At 46.0% G+C, this 15,149-nt stretch overlaps 1 protein-coding gene across 1 annotated transcript in view; it reads right to left on the bottom strand.

The window, feature by feature from the left end:
• Positions 1-15,149, bottom strand: part of MDN1 (midasin AAA ATPase 1) — a 2,142,100-nt gene that overhangs the window by 1,947,902 nt on the left and 179,049 nt on the right. Inside the window, exons 18-19 of the mRNA XM_086926648.1 lie at positions 9,370-9,514; positions 8,883-8,979 (exon numbers count right to left, since the gene is read on the bottom strand). Coding sequence (XP_086782774.1) covers positions 8,883-8,979; positions 9,370-9,514 — 242 coding nt within the window. The remainder of the gene's footprint in view (positions 1-8,882; positions 8,980-9,369; positions 9,515-15,149) is intronic.

The following is a 15,149-nucleotide window of genomic DNA, read 5'->3' as shown; positions in this document are numbered from 1 at the left end:
CATTTGCTTCTCGCACATATTTTCTCTCTATTATGAGGAACGTCTAATATTTGTGGTGGACGTATGTGACCAACCTTGTGTTGGCTCATTGTGAGTGGGTGTTCTGAGGTGTTGCCCGGGAGAACAGGTGTTTTAATTTGAGCGGAGCAAAGTGCATTACCTCCTTATAAAGTTTATAAGAGTGTAGTGGGGAGAAGGTTTCCAATAAATACCCCCCTGTTTGTCACTATTATAGCAGCACGCGATTGGATCAGGTCTTTATTTTGAAATATAGTTTATGAGTGGAGGGCGACCCTTTCCATTTCCCCTCTTAGCTCCTTTGTGTTTTGAATGTCGGAATGTTTAAATAACCAAACTCTAAGACTTCAGGAGCCGGATCACCAAATTCAGTTGGCTTGGTTCTGGGTGTCTTATTACTCCATGGTGAGGGTGTGAGCCGTAATTTTTGATGTGGAACCAGTGAGAGATCTAGTAGTGTGGTTGTGAGAAGTTGGCCTGATATATGATGCTCACTAGTTCTAGTGATCACCTTGAATCAGTCCAAACAACCCTTATGGTGATTGGTTGTAAGTCAACCTTATAGACCAGCTATCCTAATGGTAGCATGGACAAAAGCAGTCTTTAGGCTAAACTCTTTTGGCATGTGAAGCCAGCTGTTTTACCACATATAACCCCTTGAATACCACATGAAAGGACACCACACAGGTTGTTATGAAAATAAACAGATATTTATTAACTAACATACACCTCTGAACTCTTTGTGAGGTCAGAGGGCTAAGCACATGACAATACTACGAAAGAAATACGAGTTAGCGCAATATTTACACATGTGCCTTAGGGGCACGACAAACCATATACTAGAAACAATGGAATGCGAGGAAAGAAAGTACTGTAAGGAGGTCCAGAGGATCGCTGGGACTACGCTACAAACTAGGTAAGTAAGGAGCAGGAGGCCCACGGGACTCACGTGCAGAGTGGAAACTCTCACGCGGGATGCGTACCAACGTCTATGGATACTGCAGTTTACAAGTTACGGATTCCGGACGAACCCGGCTGGATGGAGGAAAAACAACAGTGGACCTGGACACTAGGATACTGAACACTGACTTCAGCACCTAGAAGCTTTAGTTACCTAACCCACAGGCTGCGGGTGCATAGGGCTGAAGTGGTGTCGGGTTTGCTGCGTTGATCCCGATGATGCCTGAAACAAGTAGTTGCTGGCAGGCAGCCAGATGGAGGAGTCCGGTGGTTCCAAGGATGGAACTAGGAAGGAGAAGTCCTGGAAGGGGACAGAGTCTTGGTCACTAGCCAGTGAAGGTGCTGGAACCAGGAGGGAACCAGATGCTGTCGCCGTGTTCAGGTGGAAGAAGGGTTGCTTCTCTCTGTAGCTGCGCGGACCAGGAGCTGTTCTTCACGACCAGGCTGGAGGCACGAGCTGTCCCACGTAGTCTGCTGCTGATGGCGGTGTTGGATCGTCGATCTGGTCAACAGGCCTTGGCAAGTGCAAGCCACGCGGAGAAACAAAGATGGCGTCTAGTGCGGACCAGGAGGGTCTGGGGTGCTCCTCTTTTACAAGGAAGCCAGGGCCAGTCTGGGGGACCAGACTAGCAGTGTTGAAATCTTCGGGTCGTCGTCTCAGAGGTCACGAGCCAGCCGGCAAGTGACCAGACAACAGGAAAAGCAGCAACCAGGCAAAAGGGCCCCACGCAGATCACGTGGATGCTGGGGGGCTGGTCTTTGATGCAGGAGCTGCGTCTGTGTGGGGCTTCTCAGACCCCAGTGCACTCACTCGAGGATCCCTCGGCGGTCGTGCTGGAAGCGCTGTGCAGGTTTCTTCAAGATGGCCGTCTCCAAGTTGCTCGTCGCACCCACGGGTCCCAGCTGTGCTGTGGCTGTGGGTAGAGGTCAGAGGAGTCTGGAGGTCCGGGTCTCGTCGAGCTGGGTCGTCGGGTTCCAGGAAGGAAGGACTTGCAGCAAACCGCACAGGAGCTTGATGGTGCCTGCGAAGCAGGATGGTCACTCCCTGACCATAGGGGATATTCTTCAGTCTTCTGATGTTCAGGAGGGCGAAGGTCAAGAGTCCTTCATGGAAGATGTCAAGATTAATCTAATCTGGAATGGGACCAGCTCCTACCTATATTCAGCTAAAGGGGGCTGCACTACGACTAGGTCCCTCCTCTGGGTGGGACCAGGAAGGGGGGGTGGTTACACCCCCTTTCCTTTGTCCGTTCTTGCACCAGCTCTGGGGCTGGAGTGCCCCAGGAACTGGTTTGGACCGGTGTATGCACAGGGACACCTTGTGTGCCCCAGGCATGTCTCATTCCTTTCAGCCCTGTCCTACCTAATACACAAAATCCTGTCTGGGGTGGTGCTAGCACCTCCCAAGGCAGGAAACCCTTTGTCCGAACCTCCCTCGCTGGAAGGACTCCCAGCAGCAGGAGGCCAGACTTGTGTCTGTGGTGGCAGCATCCATTTTGTGATGCTGAGGCTCGAGTTAACTTTAACCAGGGTTCACAATTACATATATGTCGTGTCCCTCTAGAAGGGTGGAATGCTACCCCCGTCGCCAGAATTGGCAAGGGGGTAGTATTCCAATATGTATGACACCTTACTCGACATGTTTTGATAATGCTATGCCAAAGTTAGCATTTGACCGCGAGGTTCATAATGCACTTAAGAGTATATGGTATAGCGTTATCATGGAACAGCTATTAGGACTTGGTTCCGCAAGCTGCAAACGGGCTCAGCTCATGCCAGAGCACCATCTCACATAATTCCAAGCACTCTGCCTTCAGGATTGATAAGGCCTGCCATAGGAGTGACTGATAGGAATATATGTGTCCATTTTAGGGTTAAATATAGAGATACTATATCTAAAGCAAAGGATGATTACACCACCTTGCCCCAGCTGATTGATCAGCCAGTTGTGTCAGATTTGGATGGCCAGCCAGGGGTGGCATAATACAGGCTGCAGCCCCTGGTAGGCCCTGGGTGCACCTATGCCCTGGGTACCTAAGGTTCACTGTACAGGGGCTGATAAGGTGACTCAGTATCCAATTAGATATGTACCTAAAGTACATGGAATCCATTTTACAGAGAGAGCAGTGGGCCTGGGGTCCTGAATAGCAGGGCCCCAGGTCAACTAAGTCGAAAAAACAGCAAAACACCAGGCAAAACATTGGGGGCAACCATAGTCAGATATCCAACTTCCTACAGTGGTGAACCAAGGCTGACATGCCCATGGGGGAGCTACTAGTATTAGTTTGAGAGACTGTTGTCTGAGTTTGCGCACAACTAGTGAAATGAGTGGGAGAGGCGGAAAAGCGTACGCAAATCTGCCTGACCAGTTCATCCATATCGCATTCCCCTCCGACCGTGGGTGTGGAAACCTGGCGGCGAAGGTTGGGCATTTTGCATTTTCGTGGGTTACAAACAGATCTATCTGTGGATGCCCCCACATTTGGAAGAATGGTTGAAGAACTTGTGGATGTATCTCCCATTCGTGAATCTGTTGTGACTGTCGACTCAACAGGTCTGCTATCTGATTGTGAATTCCTGGAAGGTGTTCTACTGTCAGGTATGGCCCATCTCCAAATGTTCTGTTCAAGTTGGAACAGTTGCAGAGAGTGTGTCCCCCTGTTTTTGTATGTAATACATGGCTGTCATATTGTCAGTCCGGATTAAGACAGCTTTGTTTTGTACTTGAAACGTTTTGAGTGCTAGGAAAATTGTTAGCAGCTCTAGATGGTTGATATGGAACTGTTTTTGTTGGTTGTTCCATTGGCCATGTGTGATATAGTGTAAGAGATGGGCTCCCCATCCTGTGAGGGATGCGTCTGTAGTGAGCACTATCTGTGGAACAGGTTCTAGGAACGGCCGTCCCTTTGTCGAGTTTTTGGTGTTCCACCATTGCAGAGAGCGATATGTTCGGCTGTCTACTAACACCAGGTCTGTGAGCTGACCTTGAGCCGGATTCCACTGTTGTGCTAGACATTCTTGTAATGGGCGCATTTGCAGTCTTGCGTGAGGAACTATGAAGATGCAAGACTCCATCATGCCTATCAGTCTCATGAACACTCTTGCTTGGAGAGACTGATGGTGTTCAAAAATGGAGACTAAGGTCTGAATGCTTTGTATCCTGGCTGGACTGGGATATGCTAGAGCTGTAGATGTGTCTATGGTAGCTCCTAGATACTGATGAACGTGCGAAGGCTCTAGGTGCGACTTGGTGTAGTTTATTGTAAACCCTAAGTCGGGCAAAGTTTGAATTGTTTGTTTTGTGTGTTGGACACACTGGTTGAACGATTTTGCTTTTATGAGCCAATCGTCGAGGAATGGAAGACATGTATCTGTTGTCTTCTCTGAGATGTGCTGCTACCACTGCTAAGCACTTTGTGAACACTCGTGGTGCTGTTGTGACCCCGAATGGAAGGACTTTGAACGGATAGTGCTGTCCTTGAATGACAAACCTTAGATACTTCCTGTGAGCAGGATGTATAGGAACATGAAAATAGGCATCCTTTAGGTCTAGTGTTGAAAGAAAATCTCCCTGTTGTACTAGTGGGAGTACTTGTTGTAGAGTGATCATGTGAAAATGATCTGAGTGTAAGTAATGGTCGAGGAGCCTGAGGTCCAGAATTGGTCTTAGTGTCCCGTCCTTCTTGGGAATTAGGAAGTACAGGGGGTAAACTCCTGTTCCCGGTTCCTCTAAAGGAACTACTTGAATAGCATCATGTTGGACCTGGCCCTTTTTGGCAGGTTCACCCCAAAACTTTTTGCTTTTTCCTAGCCTGTTTCTGTGACCTGGTGTTGGTGATTTTAGGCCTCTGCGTACTTTTTCACTGTGGTACTGTGTAAAGTGCGTGAGCTCTCTGTGTGTGTGGTGAGAGTGACCTGCCCTCCCATAGGAATGAATGGGGAATATGTATGCCCATGGTAGTTCCTGATGTGTGGGGAGTGTAGGGTCAAGTTTGGTATGTGCGAACTCGTGAGATTGAATGCTGCGCAATGATATATGCGGCATGATTGTGTCTAGTGTGGAAGTGCCACTTATAGAAGTTGGCATATTTGTGTAATTTGTGTCTGGCGTGTGATTGGCTGAAGCTGGTTGGTGAGCCTGGATCCAAGAGTCTGGGTGGGTCCGCCCCGGTGGTGAATGGAGTGATTAGCATGCTGATGTGAGGGGAGGGGTGCACCTGGGCCTGAATAGGGCTGGGCTTTACCCACACAATGCTGGCTCCACCCCCTGTGGTGCGTCTGATGTCCCCAGCCTGGCCAGTGAAAGGAGTTCCCCATAACCAGTTGTAGCCGGTTCTCACATTGCCTGCACCCTGCTAGACAAAGGATTTTATGGTATAAAGAGGGGCTGTGCCCCCTTACAAAATGTTCTTGTTTCTGACTTAAATCCTGCCATGGGTGTGCTGCTGCTTGGGCCCAGGGGAAGGCTTGCCTCCCTGGGCCCTGCCCAGCCCCTGGATACCTGATGGACTGCTTGAGACTGGGACCCCTTTGCAATGGGAGTCTTTGCCTTGGGGGCTTGATGGACTCTGCCCCCCTTAGCCCCTGGGAAGTGCTTTATTTCAGGAAGGACCTTGTTACTGGACCTTGCAGCGCTTTGGAGCCTTTTGTAGAAGTGCAAGAACTTCCTGTTGAAGCAGAGTCATATGTTCTGTGGACATTGGACGCTATCTGGGTGGTATGTTTGGGGGGGGCGGGGGGGGGGGGGGGGTCGCTGTGAGTTCTAGGCAGTAGCCATTTTGGATAATCTGTCTTACCCACCGTCTGTTGTGATGGAATTCCAAACAGGTAGGAACTGTGATAATCTGCCCCCCAAAGGAGTGGAATGCTGTAGTGGAAGCAGAGGGAAGTCACTGTTTGGGAGTGGAAGAGGAGCAGTTGTTATTACCTCTACCTCTTCCCTTGTTATTATTGCCTCTGTATCCTCCTCTAAAGTAGCCTTTGTTAGAGGAGGTCTGTGTGTGCGTTTTAAAAGATGATGATGTATCTGTGCCGGTTTGCTTAGAGCCTCCTTTATAAAAGGAGCGCCGAAAAGAACTTCTAGTCTGTGTGGATTGTAATGCACCCATAGACTTAGCTGCGTCTGTCTTTTTTCATCTTTTCTAGTGTGTTGTCTACTTCCGGCCCGAACAATTGGTTTTGATTGAAGGCTGGTTCAAGATGGTAGTCTGTACCTCTGTTTTAAAACCTGAAATGCATAACCACGCATGTCGTCTGAGTATAACACTAGTATTGACTGCTCTGGATGCTGTGTCAGCTACATCTAGTGCACATTTAATTGAGGCATTGGATATTAATTTGCCTTCTTGTATGAGCTCTGCTGCCTGATCTTTGTATTGATCTGGGAGGTGCTCCATTAGTTTTCCTAATTGGTCGTAGTGAGCCCTGTCATAACGTGAGAGTAGGGCTTGTGTATTTGCTATGTGACATATGTTTGTTGCCTGCGCAGCAATCCGTTTCCCTGACGCATCAACAACTTTTGATTGTTTGTCAGGCGGGGGCGTGTCACCAGAAGTCTGGGAATTGGCTCTTTTCCGTGCATTAGACACTACTAAAGAGTCTAGTGGCTGATGTCCCTTAATATAGACTGGATTAGATGGTGCTAGTCTATACTTCTTTTCTATTCTTGGATTTAATACCCTACATCGTACCGGGTCTTTAAATATTTCTGGAGCATGTTTAATGACTCCTTTGATCATGGGTTGTTTTTGCGTAGACCTTTGTGACTGCTCAAATGAATCCAGTAAAAAATCCTCCTCAATGGCATCAGAGTGCATTGAGATCCCGTGGTAAAGGGCAGCTCTATTAAATAGATGATTAAACCCAATACTATCTACTGAAGGTCAAGGTTTAGTTGGGTAGTACTGAGGATCAGGAATGTCGGGCACATTGAGTGGTGGGAAACTATAGATCGTCATCTTTAGGATATTCTGGATTGACATCTTCATCTAAAGGGTATGCATGTGGCTCTGGTACGTCATTCCCCCCACCTAGATCATACTCTTCGTCAGTGTGGTGGGATGATGCAGGAGATTGAACAGGAAAAACTGTAGGTTCAATGTAAGGAGGTATAGGAGAAGAAGAAGGTGAAGGAGAGGAAGGGTGCATTGGAGAAGTTGCACAATCCTTTTTGGCAGGAACAACAGGTAGAAGTGGTGTGTCTGCTGGTCTCTTCTTGTAAGGAATTGCTTCCACATGTCCATATCAATCCAAAAACTGAACTTTTTTGTTTAGGATCTGGTCTAAACAGTTCTTCCTCCTCTACAATCTTCTTCGGCCTCGATTTTTTCGGTGCCAATAGGGGTTGTTTTGTGTTTTTTGCTGTAGGAGGCGTTATAGAGTCCTGTGGCAAATTTTTCGGTGCCAAAGGTGGTTTCAGCTTGGTAGGCTTGTTAGAGGGTTTAGGTGTCTCTATATCAGGCCTTGGAGTCTTTGGTACCGAGGATGGAGATTTTGGAGTGGAGATAGGTCTCGTTGGCCCTGCGGCGCCGGACTCTGGCTTTCCATCTTTATTTTTGGAACCGGAAGGTTTCGGAGTCGAAGCTTTCGGATCCGGTACGGTCTTCGGCACCAATGCATCTTTTGGTTTGGGTGCCGAAGGATCCTTGTCTTTGGGCACCGAAGGGAGTTTTGGCTTCGGTGTCAAAGAGTCCTTCGGTGTCGAAGGATGTATGTGCTTCGTGCCAATGGAGGGGTTGAAATTGGCACATGTGGTTTCGTCGGTGCCGAGGCACCGGAAGGCGTAGTCTTTTTCCTCGGAGCCGAGGGGATATTTCGGTCTCAACTGGGCCCCATGGGCGGAGTGCTGACTGTTGCCTTTGGCTTGGGTAGTGTATGTTGTGCAGGGGCAAGAGTACTCACGGGTTGCCGAGATGGAATGGAGTTGTCAGAGTCCTCTGCCCCAATATGATCTGGAGATCAGGCGAGTCTTCCTCAGCGTTGAGTGGATCCTCGTCCTCTGAGACGTCCTCTTTGACGATCTCCTCCTCGAAGATGGCCTCCGGTACTGGCGCTGATCTCCTCATCTTGTGTCGACGTGCCCTCCGATACCGAATGCTCTTCTTCGATCGGAAGGTTGCACAAGCTGTGCAGGTCGACTCGACGTGTCCCGGCGATAGACCGAGGTTGCAGACCTCGTGATGGTTGCTATGAGGGAATTTTGCTCGACATACCGGGCATCTCTTTAATGGAGTTCTGTCCATGAGGCGTAGGCCGTACGGCGCCGATAGGCCCAACGGCCTGCGTCGACGCACCGGAATGTAGCTGGGGATGTCGAAAATGTTTGTATAAAGTTTCACGCTTCGAAGTTGCTGAAAAAGTCTTTTCTAGCCGGAGCGGAAAACTTTCATACGGACCCAGTGGCGGAAAAAAACAATTTGAGGATAGAGTCAATGACCATGCGCAGTATTGTCCAAGGGAGGAGTAACCTATCTCGTGACTACAAAGACTTCTTCCAAGAAGACAACAACCTGCAATCATCCGAGCCCAACACCAGGTGGCGATCTATTGCAAAAGTGTACGATCTGCAGCTCATATGCCTCGAACAGTATATTATTCAAAAATGGGTCAGGATCTCTGAGTTGTGTGTCCATTATTGATCATTGTTGTGCAATAAAGTCTAACACTCCCTTGTGTTAGGAATAAGGCTGCTCGCCCACACTACCATTAATAGAGCACTTTGGGTTTTACATTGAGCTGTGTACACTTTTGGAGAACCCTTGGGCTCTGTTCACAATATTACCACCTAGTGGCAATATCACATACAGGGCCAGCGTTCTAAAGGTGGGCAGAAGTGCTATTGGACTGATTGAGGTAATGGGATCATGCACTGGGTGAAACACCTGACAAATATTTCACAACTGTACCTGTTTCTTATTCCTGGAGGAAGATTTCGTTTCCCAACATCAGTTGCTGGATTCATGCAAGCAAACAAACGGAAATTGCTGTGACGTATCAGTGGCTCTAAAAAATTAACAGTTGAGAAGGTTTATTTGTAATCCGCTAGTTATGTAGTGCATTTATCCAAAAGGTTTTCTGTAGAACATTTGTATAGAATTATTATACTATCACCCAAACAAAACTGTACTTATTTTACTACCTCTGAAAGAGGACAGGCTGGGTCGACCTTCCTGGGATTCTAACCTGTGACCTGCAGATCACACAAACATCTCAACAGCAAGCGAACAACTAGTTCAGCACTTTTAGGGCACAACTTAAACTAACACACACACACACCAATACACACACACACTCTAAAAAGCAGATGGCAAATTTTCCCACCACATTGGAGTGTAAATTTGTGATAAACCTCAGTCATTAAGGTAATCAAAAGTAATATGCTCATTACTTTACCTGTGTCCCCTCGATCTAGTAGTACCAATGATCCAGAGGATCCCTCCAGCAAACCACTTAGGCATTCCAAAGTTTCAGCTGTGGCCAGATTAATCTCATCCAGAAGGATCCAGTCCCCTTTCTTTACTGCCTTGGCTAGAGTGCCCTACAAATAAGAAAACGCAATTCAACCAACAGCCAAGTAACATTAAATACCCATCAATAGTCTCCACTTTTGGTGAGGTAGTTTTGAGCACTGGGGCCAAATTGACATCACTCAGATAATTATACAGGTAATATGAATCAGCAATTTTTGAAAAACAATAGTGAACAACACAAAAATGTAATGTAAAATACAAACGGCTGTCTAACTAGTGTTTTATTGACCTGATTTCTACTAATTTGCTTTTTCTTAAAAGGACAGAGTTTATCAAAATAATATGGACAATTGAAAAGAAACATTTAATTTTACATTCCCCATCGAATGAGTCCGATGTAATTTTTGTTTTACTTTTATTTAATTTTTGTTTTAAATGGAAAACAGTGAAAATAGTTACAAATATGCTCTGCTCTACAATTCAACCTGTTTTATAAATCATTTTTAATGAGTCCCCTATTTTCCTTAAATACACCAAGTTAAATAATACTACAGTCTGGGTTAGAACAGATTTAATGTAAGAAATAACGACTAAGGAAGATCGAAGGTAGGATGTGTATTCTTATAAGTACCCAAATTTCCTTACTACCAAGGATAGGAATTGGTACTAGATATCTGTGGTCTATGTACAGATCAGAGTGCAAGTATAATTAGAGGAAGAGTATAGTACACCAACAGAGCGATCCTCATTCAGAAACAATTTCTGCAGATAATGTTGTTCCTGAAGTGGGATTTCTTCTTTGCTTGTTGGGAATAAAAAATAACAATTTCAGGTGAATGCCATATCTTCCTGCAGGATTCTCACCTTAAGAATGATTATACTTCGGGGAATGGCCAAGTAAGATAGCCGATAACCGGCTGTAAGCTGGAGCTCCTGGAACCTCCCCATCATCCTACACAAATATGGAACTGGACCGGATGGTAGAGCAAGGTGGGAGGGGGTACAGTGATCATATCGAAACAGATGGTTGTATTGTTTGTTTGTATACACCAAATGCCAATAAAAATGTAGACTGTAATAGACCTATGGAATATCTAGCCCTCGTGGTAGTATGGGGACCATCACAGGTTAAGGAATTATTTGGAGACAAAACAAACACACACGCACGGCTCCCAACGCCTCTCAACATGATCCTACAGTCCCGGCAGCGCAGACCTCACAATAGAGTATATATACTGCAACCCCCGCGCCCCAAGCCTTCTGGTGTTGCATGGGCACTGTTCTCTCTACTGCACCTAGGGACGTTCTCTATCTGATAGACCCTACGAACAATGCAAGACCCCACTAACAGATTGTAGCTGACAAAACCCGGACATCTGCCGTGATCCTCGTAGTTGCACGACTACCTTTTTGGCGCACTCGTATGAGCTCGCAACCTCTTGAGTTCCCAATTCTTCCACAGTTGGTTGTTCACAGACAATCTTAAATTGTGTTTTCAGTTGCTTCTTTTTCTTCAGTTGTCTAAAAATGTTGCACAGACGTGGTCTATGAATTATCCTCCTTTTTAGGGGTTCTGCTGCTGAACAGCTGAAGAACTTTAATCAACTGTAATTAGAACATGGATCGCTCACAAATTCACCCGCAGCACCTGGAGGTGAAATTGACAGAGTATGTTGATCTAATACAAAGGGGTTTAATTAAATAATCGTGCACAAAGCATTATTAGCCAGGCTTTCTGTTCCAGACTCTCCTCTATTAAAATTCCTTTTGTAGCCTGTCAGTATAGAATTAATAATTTCTGGGACGTCAACTTGCTTTGTGACGATTGCATAATAATTTCTTATCTCACTTGAGAAGGTGTTGTGTTTAAGTTAATTGTTTACTGCGTCCACTTAGGCATGCATTTGCGAATCAATCATTGAGACATTTGAGAACATTTTGTGAAGGACTTTGGTTTGATCATCAAGTTTCAAAGCCTGGGATGCTTAAGTATTTGGCATGAGGTCCAGTAAGCTACACTTATAGCAAGGATAGGTTGCATTGGAGGAGATTTTGGTGGAGGATACCTAACCTCATTGCCTTCTGTGGGCCAATAAATTAGGTTTGCAGAGGTTGCCGACTTCATTGTGCTATTTAGGAAAGCCTCGTCAGATCCAAGCGACTCATGATGACTAGGCCAAGTACCTCCATATCAAGTTTAAAAGAGCTGTTGCCCTCCCAGTCACCAGATCTAGATTGAAAGCAACTATGATTAGGCAAAGACAGACGTTTCCTTTCAGACATGCCCAGGGGGCTGGAAATTACTAGGGCAGCCTGCAAAAAGCGGTCTCAAGAACATACTCTTGGTCCTGGTGTACTGCTGCTGTAGATATTTGATTCTGGACCATTAAGAATTGATTGAAGCAAGAAGTCCAACTCTCTTTATCAGTACAAGCATCATCAACAGGTATGGATTTGGTTGAAACACGTTTAAACAGTAGGAGGGATACTGTGCAAACCAAAATCATCAGAAAGTGGTTTTATTACACTCAGGGCCTTGGTGAAGTTCATTGTTGATCTTTGTTTAATGGAGTGGTAATTTCCAAACTGTTTTGTACATGGGAGCAGAATGGGGATATCACAGTACTGAAACTGCTATGACTCACATAATCGACAACGCCCTCCAAATCCTAGATCATAACGACACCTGCCTCCTCATCCTCCTTGATCTCTCCTCCGCATTTGACACCGTCAAACATGAGAACTTACTCGAACTATTAAACACAAGAATGGGCCTATCTGGAACTGTGCTCAAATGGTTCACGTCCTTTCTGCATAACAGGTCGCAGAAATTCAAGAGCAACAACTTGATGTCCGCGCCAAGACCTGTATCGCTAGGCGTACCACAAGGATCCTCCCTATCCCCAACTTTGTTCAACCTAGTTATGGAACCTCTCACCACCTTGCTGCAAGAATCCAATGTACACTTCCACATGTATGCTGATGACACCCAACTTTATCTCAAACTACAATCACCCAAAGACATCACGCTCTTGAACTCAACGATCAGAAGCACCCAATCTTGGTTGGCCGCTAATCATCTCAAACTCAATGCCCTTAAAACAGCGTTCCTTCTGATCTCACCACCCGCGAAGATCACTACCGCACAAATGTGGCTTAAAGACCTAACGGCACTTAATGTTCAACCCACCATCGTGGACTCAGCGAAATCTTTGGGCATAACACTTGACACCAATCTCAGCATGCAGGAACACATCAACAAAGCAACTAAGGGAGCGAACTACCAAATCAACACCCTTAGGAAACTTAAACCTTTCCTTCCAGCCAAAGACTTCCAAACTGCGGTACAATCACTAGTCATACCTCGAATAGAATACGGCAGCACCGCCCTCTGCGGTCTCCCCCTAGCTACTACGGCACCCATAAGAGCCTCTTTAAACGCCGCAGCGAGACTTATCACTGGATCAAAAAAACACACACACATTTCCCCTGACTTCAAATCCCTGAACTGGCTGCCGTTTGAAGCCAGAATACACCTGAAAATCGCTTGTTTGACGCACAAGGCTGTCCACCTGAGCTCACTTAGATACCTCGCTCAGAAGCTGACGATTTCTGGAGGCTCCAGAAACACTAGAGACACAAACACTCTTTTGCTAAAGCCTAAAAGATTCCGCAAGGAAAAAAACCTATAAACGCTCTTTCTCGGGAATGGCTCCCAGGATTTGGAACTCGCTCCCCCCTGAAACCAGGCTCTTTCCCTCTACCATACTTTTCAAGAAAGAAGTAAAAGCGATCCTCATGGCTAAATACACTTGAACCACTACAGGGGAAAAACTACAAAGACTCAATACTCATCTGTACTACTTGTTCGAACCCTTTGTATTTTTATTTTGACTCTGAAATTGACTTACTTGATTGTTTTATGATATCACTTCAATGTACTTTTAACATGATTGATGTATCTGCTTATACATGCTCCCCTCCTCTGTAAAGCGCTCTGATATCTGCGAAGATCTTGTTCGCGCTATATAAAACTTTCAAAATAAATAAATAAAGAAGGAAGGAGAGAGCGAGGAGAGCGAGAGAGAGGAGAGCGAGAAGAGAGCGAGAGAGCGAGAAAGAGAAAAGGATTGACAAAAGGAGAGAGAGAGAAGGAGAGAGAGAGAAGGAGAGAGAGAGAAGGAGAGAGAGAGAAGGAGAGAGAGAGAAGGAGAGAGAGATGGAGAGAGAGAGAGAGAGGGAGAGAGAAGGGGAGAGAGAAGGGGAGAGAGAAGGGGAGAGAGAAGGGGAGAGAGAAGGGGAGAGAGAAGGGGAGAGAGAAGGGGAGAGAGAAGGGGAGAGAGAAGGGGAGAGAGAAGGGGAGAGAGAAGGGGAGAGAGAAGGGGAGAGAGAAGGGGAGAGAGAAGGGGAGAGAGAAGGGGAGAGAGAAGGGGAGAGAGAGGAGAGAGAGAGAGGAGAGAGAAGGGGAGAGAGAAGGGGAGAGAGAGAGAGGAGAGAGAGAGGAGAGAGAGAAGGAGAGAGAGAGAAGGAGAGAGAGAGGAGAGAGAGAAGGAGAGAGAGAGAAGGAGAGAGAGAGAAGGAGAGCAAGAGAGAAGGAGAGCAAGAGAGAAGGAGAGCAAGAGAGAAGGAGAGAGAGGAGAGAGAAGGAGAGAGAGAGAAAGAAGAGAGAGGAGAGAGAGAAGGAAGGAGAGAAAGAGATGGAGAGGGGAGAGAGAGAGATAGAGAGGGGAGAGAGAGAGAGAGAGAGGAGAGAGGGAGAGAAGGCGAGAGGGAGAGAGAAGGCGAGAGAGAGAGAGAGAGAAGGCGAGAGAGAGAGAGAAGGCGAGAGAGAGAGAAGGCGAGAGAGAGAGAGGGCGAGAGAGAGAGAGAAGGAGAGAGAGAGAAAATGAGAGAGGAGGATAGAGAGAGAGAAGGAGAGAGAGAGACACACATACATATATATATATATATATATATATATATATATATATATATATATATATATATATATATATATATATATATATATATATATATATATATATATATATATATATATATGTACAGGGTATCTAATGGTGGCACAATAAGTGCTGAAGCCCTTAGAGGCCATGCCTGGTCACAGTGCCCTTGGTACCTACGGTACCTTTTACAAGGGACTTCATGTGGCCAGAGAGTTGCCAATTGGGTTCTGCAACAGAACATAGGCCCTGGGTACATGGTTGCCAGGGCACACCCAGTCAAAGTACAACAACAGTTTGGCAAAAAAGTGGGTGCAACCATGCAAAAAGAGGCACTTTCTTACATAAGGTCACAAGCATTTGCAATGCAATAGATCTCACATTACTGAAACTTTGAGCTATTGGCGTTGCAAATAATATTGAAAGGCAAACAGCTCAAACTTTCAGTAATGCGAGACTGTTTATTTTTTTATTTAGTAGAGTGAAGGGAAGAGGATATGTTGTATTCTCAATTAGTTTATGTTGTTCTTTCCCTTTAAGGGTGGTGTCCTTTATAGATCTTTCGCTGTAAGGGTGTTCCATGTCCTGGCTTGAATGGGCAGTTGCCTGCTAGCCTGGAGGGGAACACCAACTTATCTCTGCTATGCTCAATAAATAATCTATGTTCTTTATAACAATTCATTGTGGACATTATATCTTCCATTACAACAGAGACCTATTGCATTGCAAATGCTTGTTGTGTTTCTTGTGCAATATTTGGAAC

This window comes from Lissotriton vulgaris, chromosome 6 (assembly GCF_964263255.1).
Source record: "Lissotriton vulgaris chromosome 6, aLisVul1.2, whole genome shotgun sequence".
Taxonomy (NCBI): domain Eukaryota; kingdom Metazoa; phylum Chordata; class Amphibia; order Caudata; family Salamandridae; genus Lissotriton; species Lissotriton vulgaris.
This window is presented reverse-complemented; position numbering and strand designations above follow the sequence as displayed.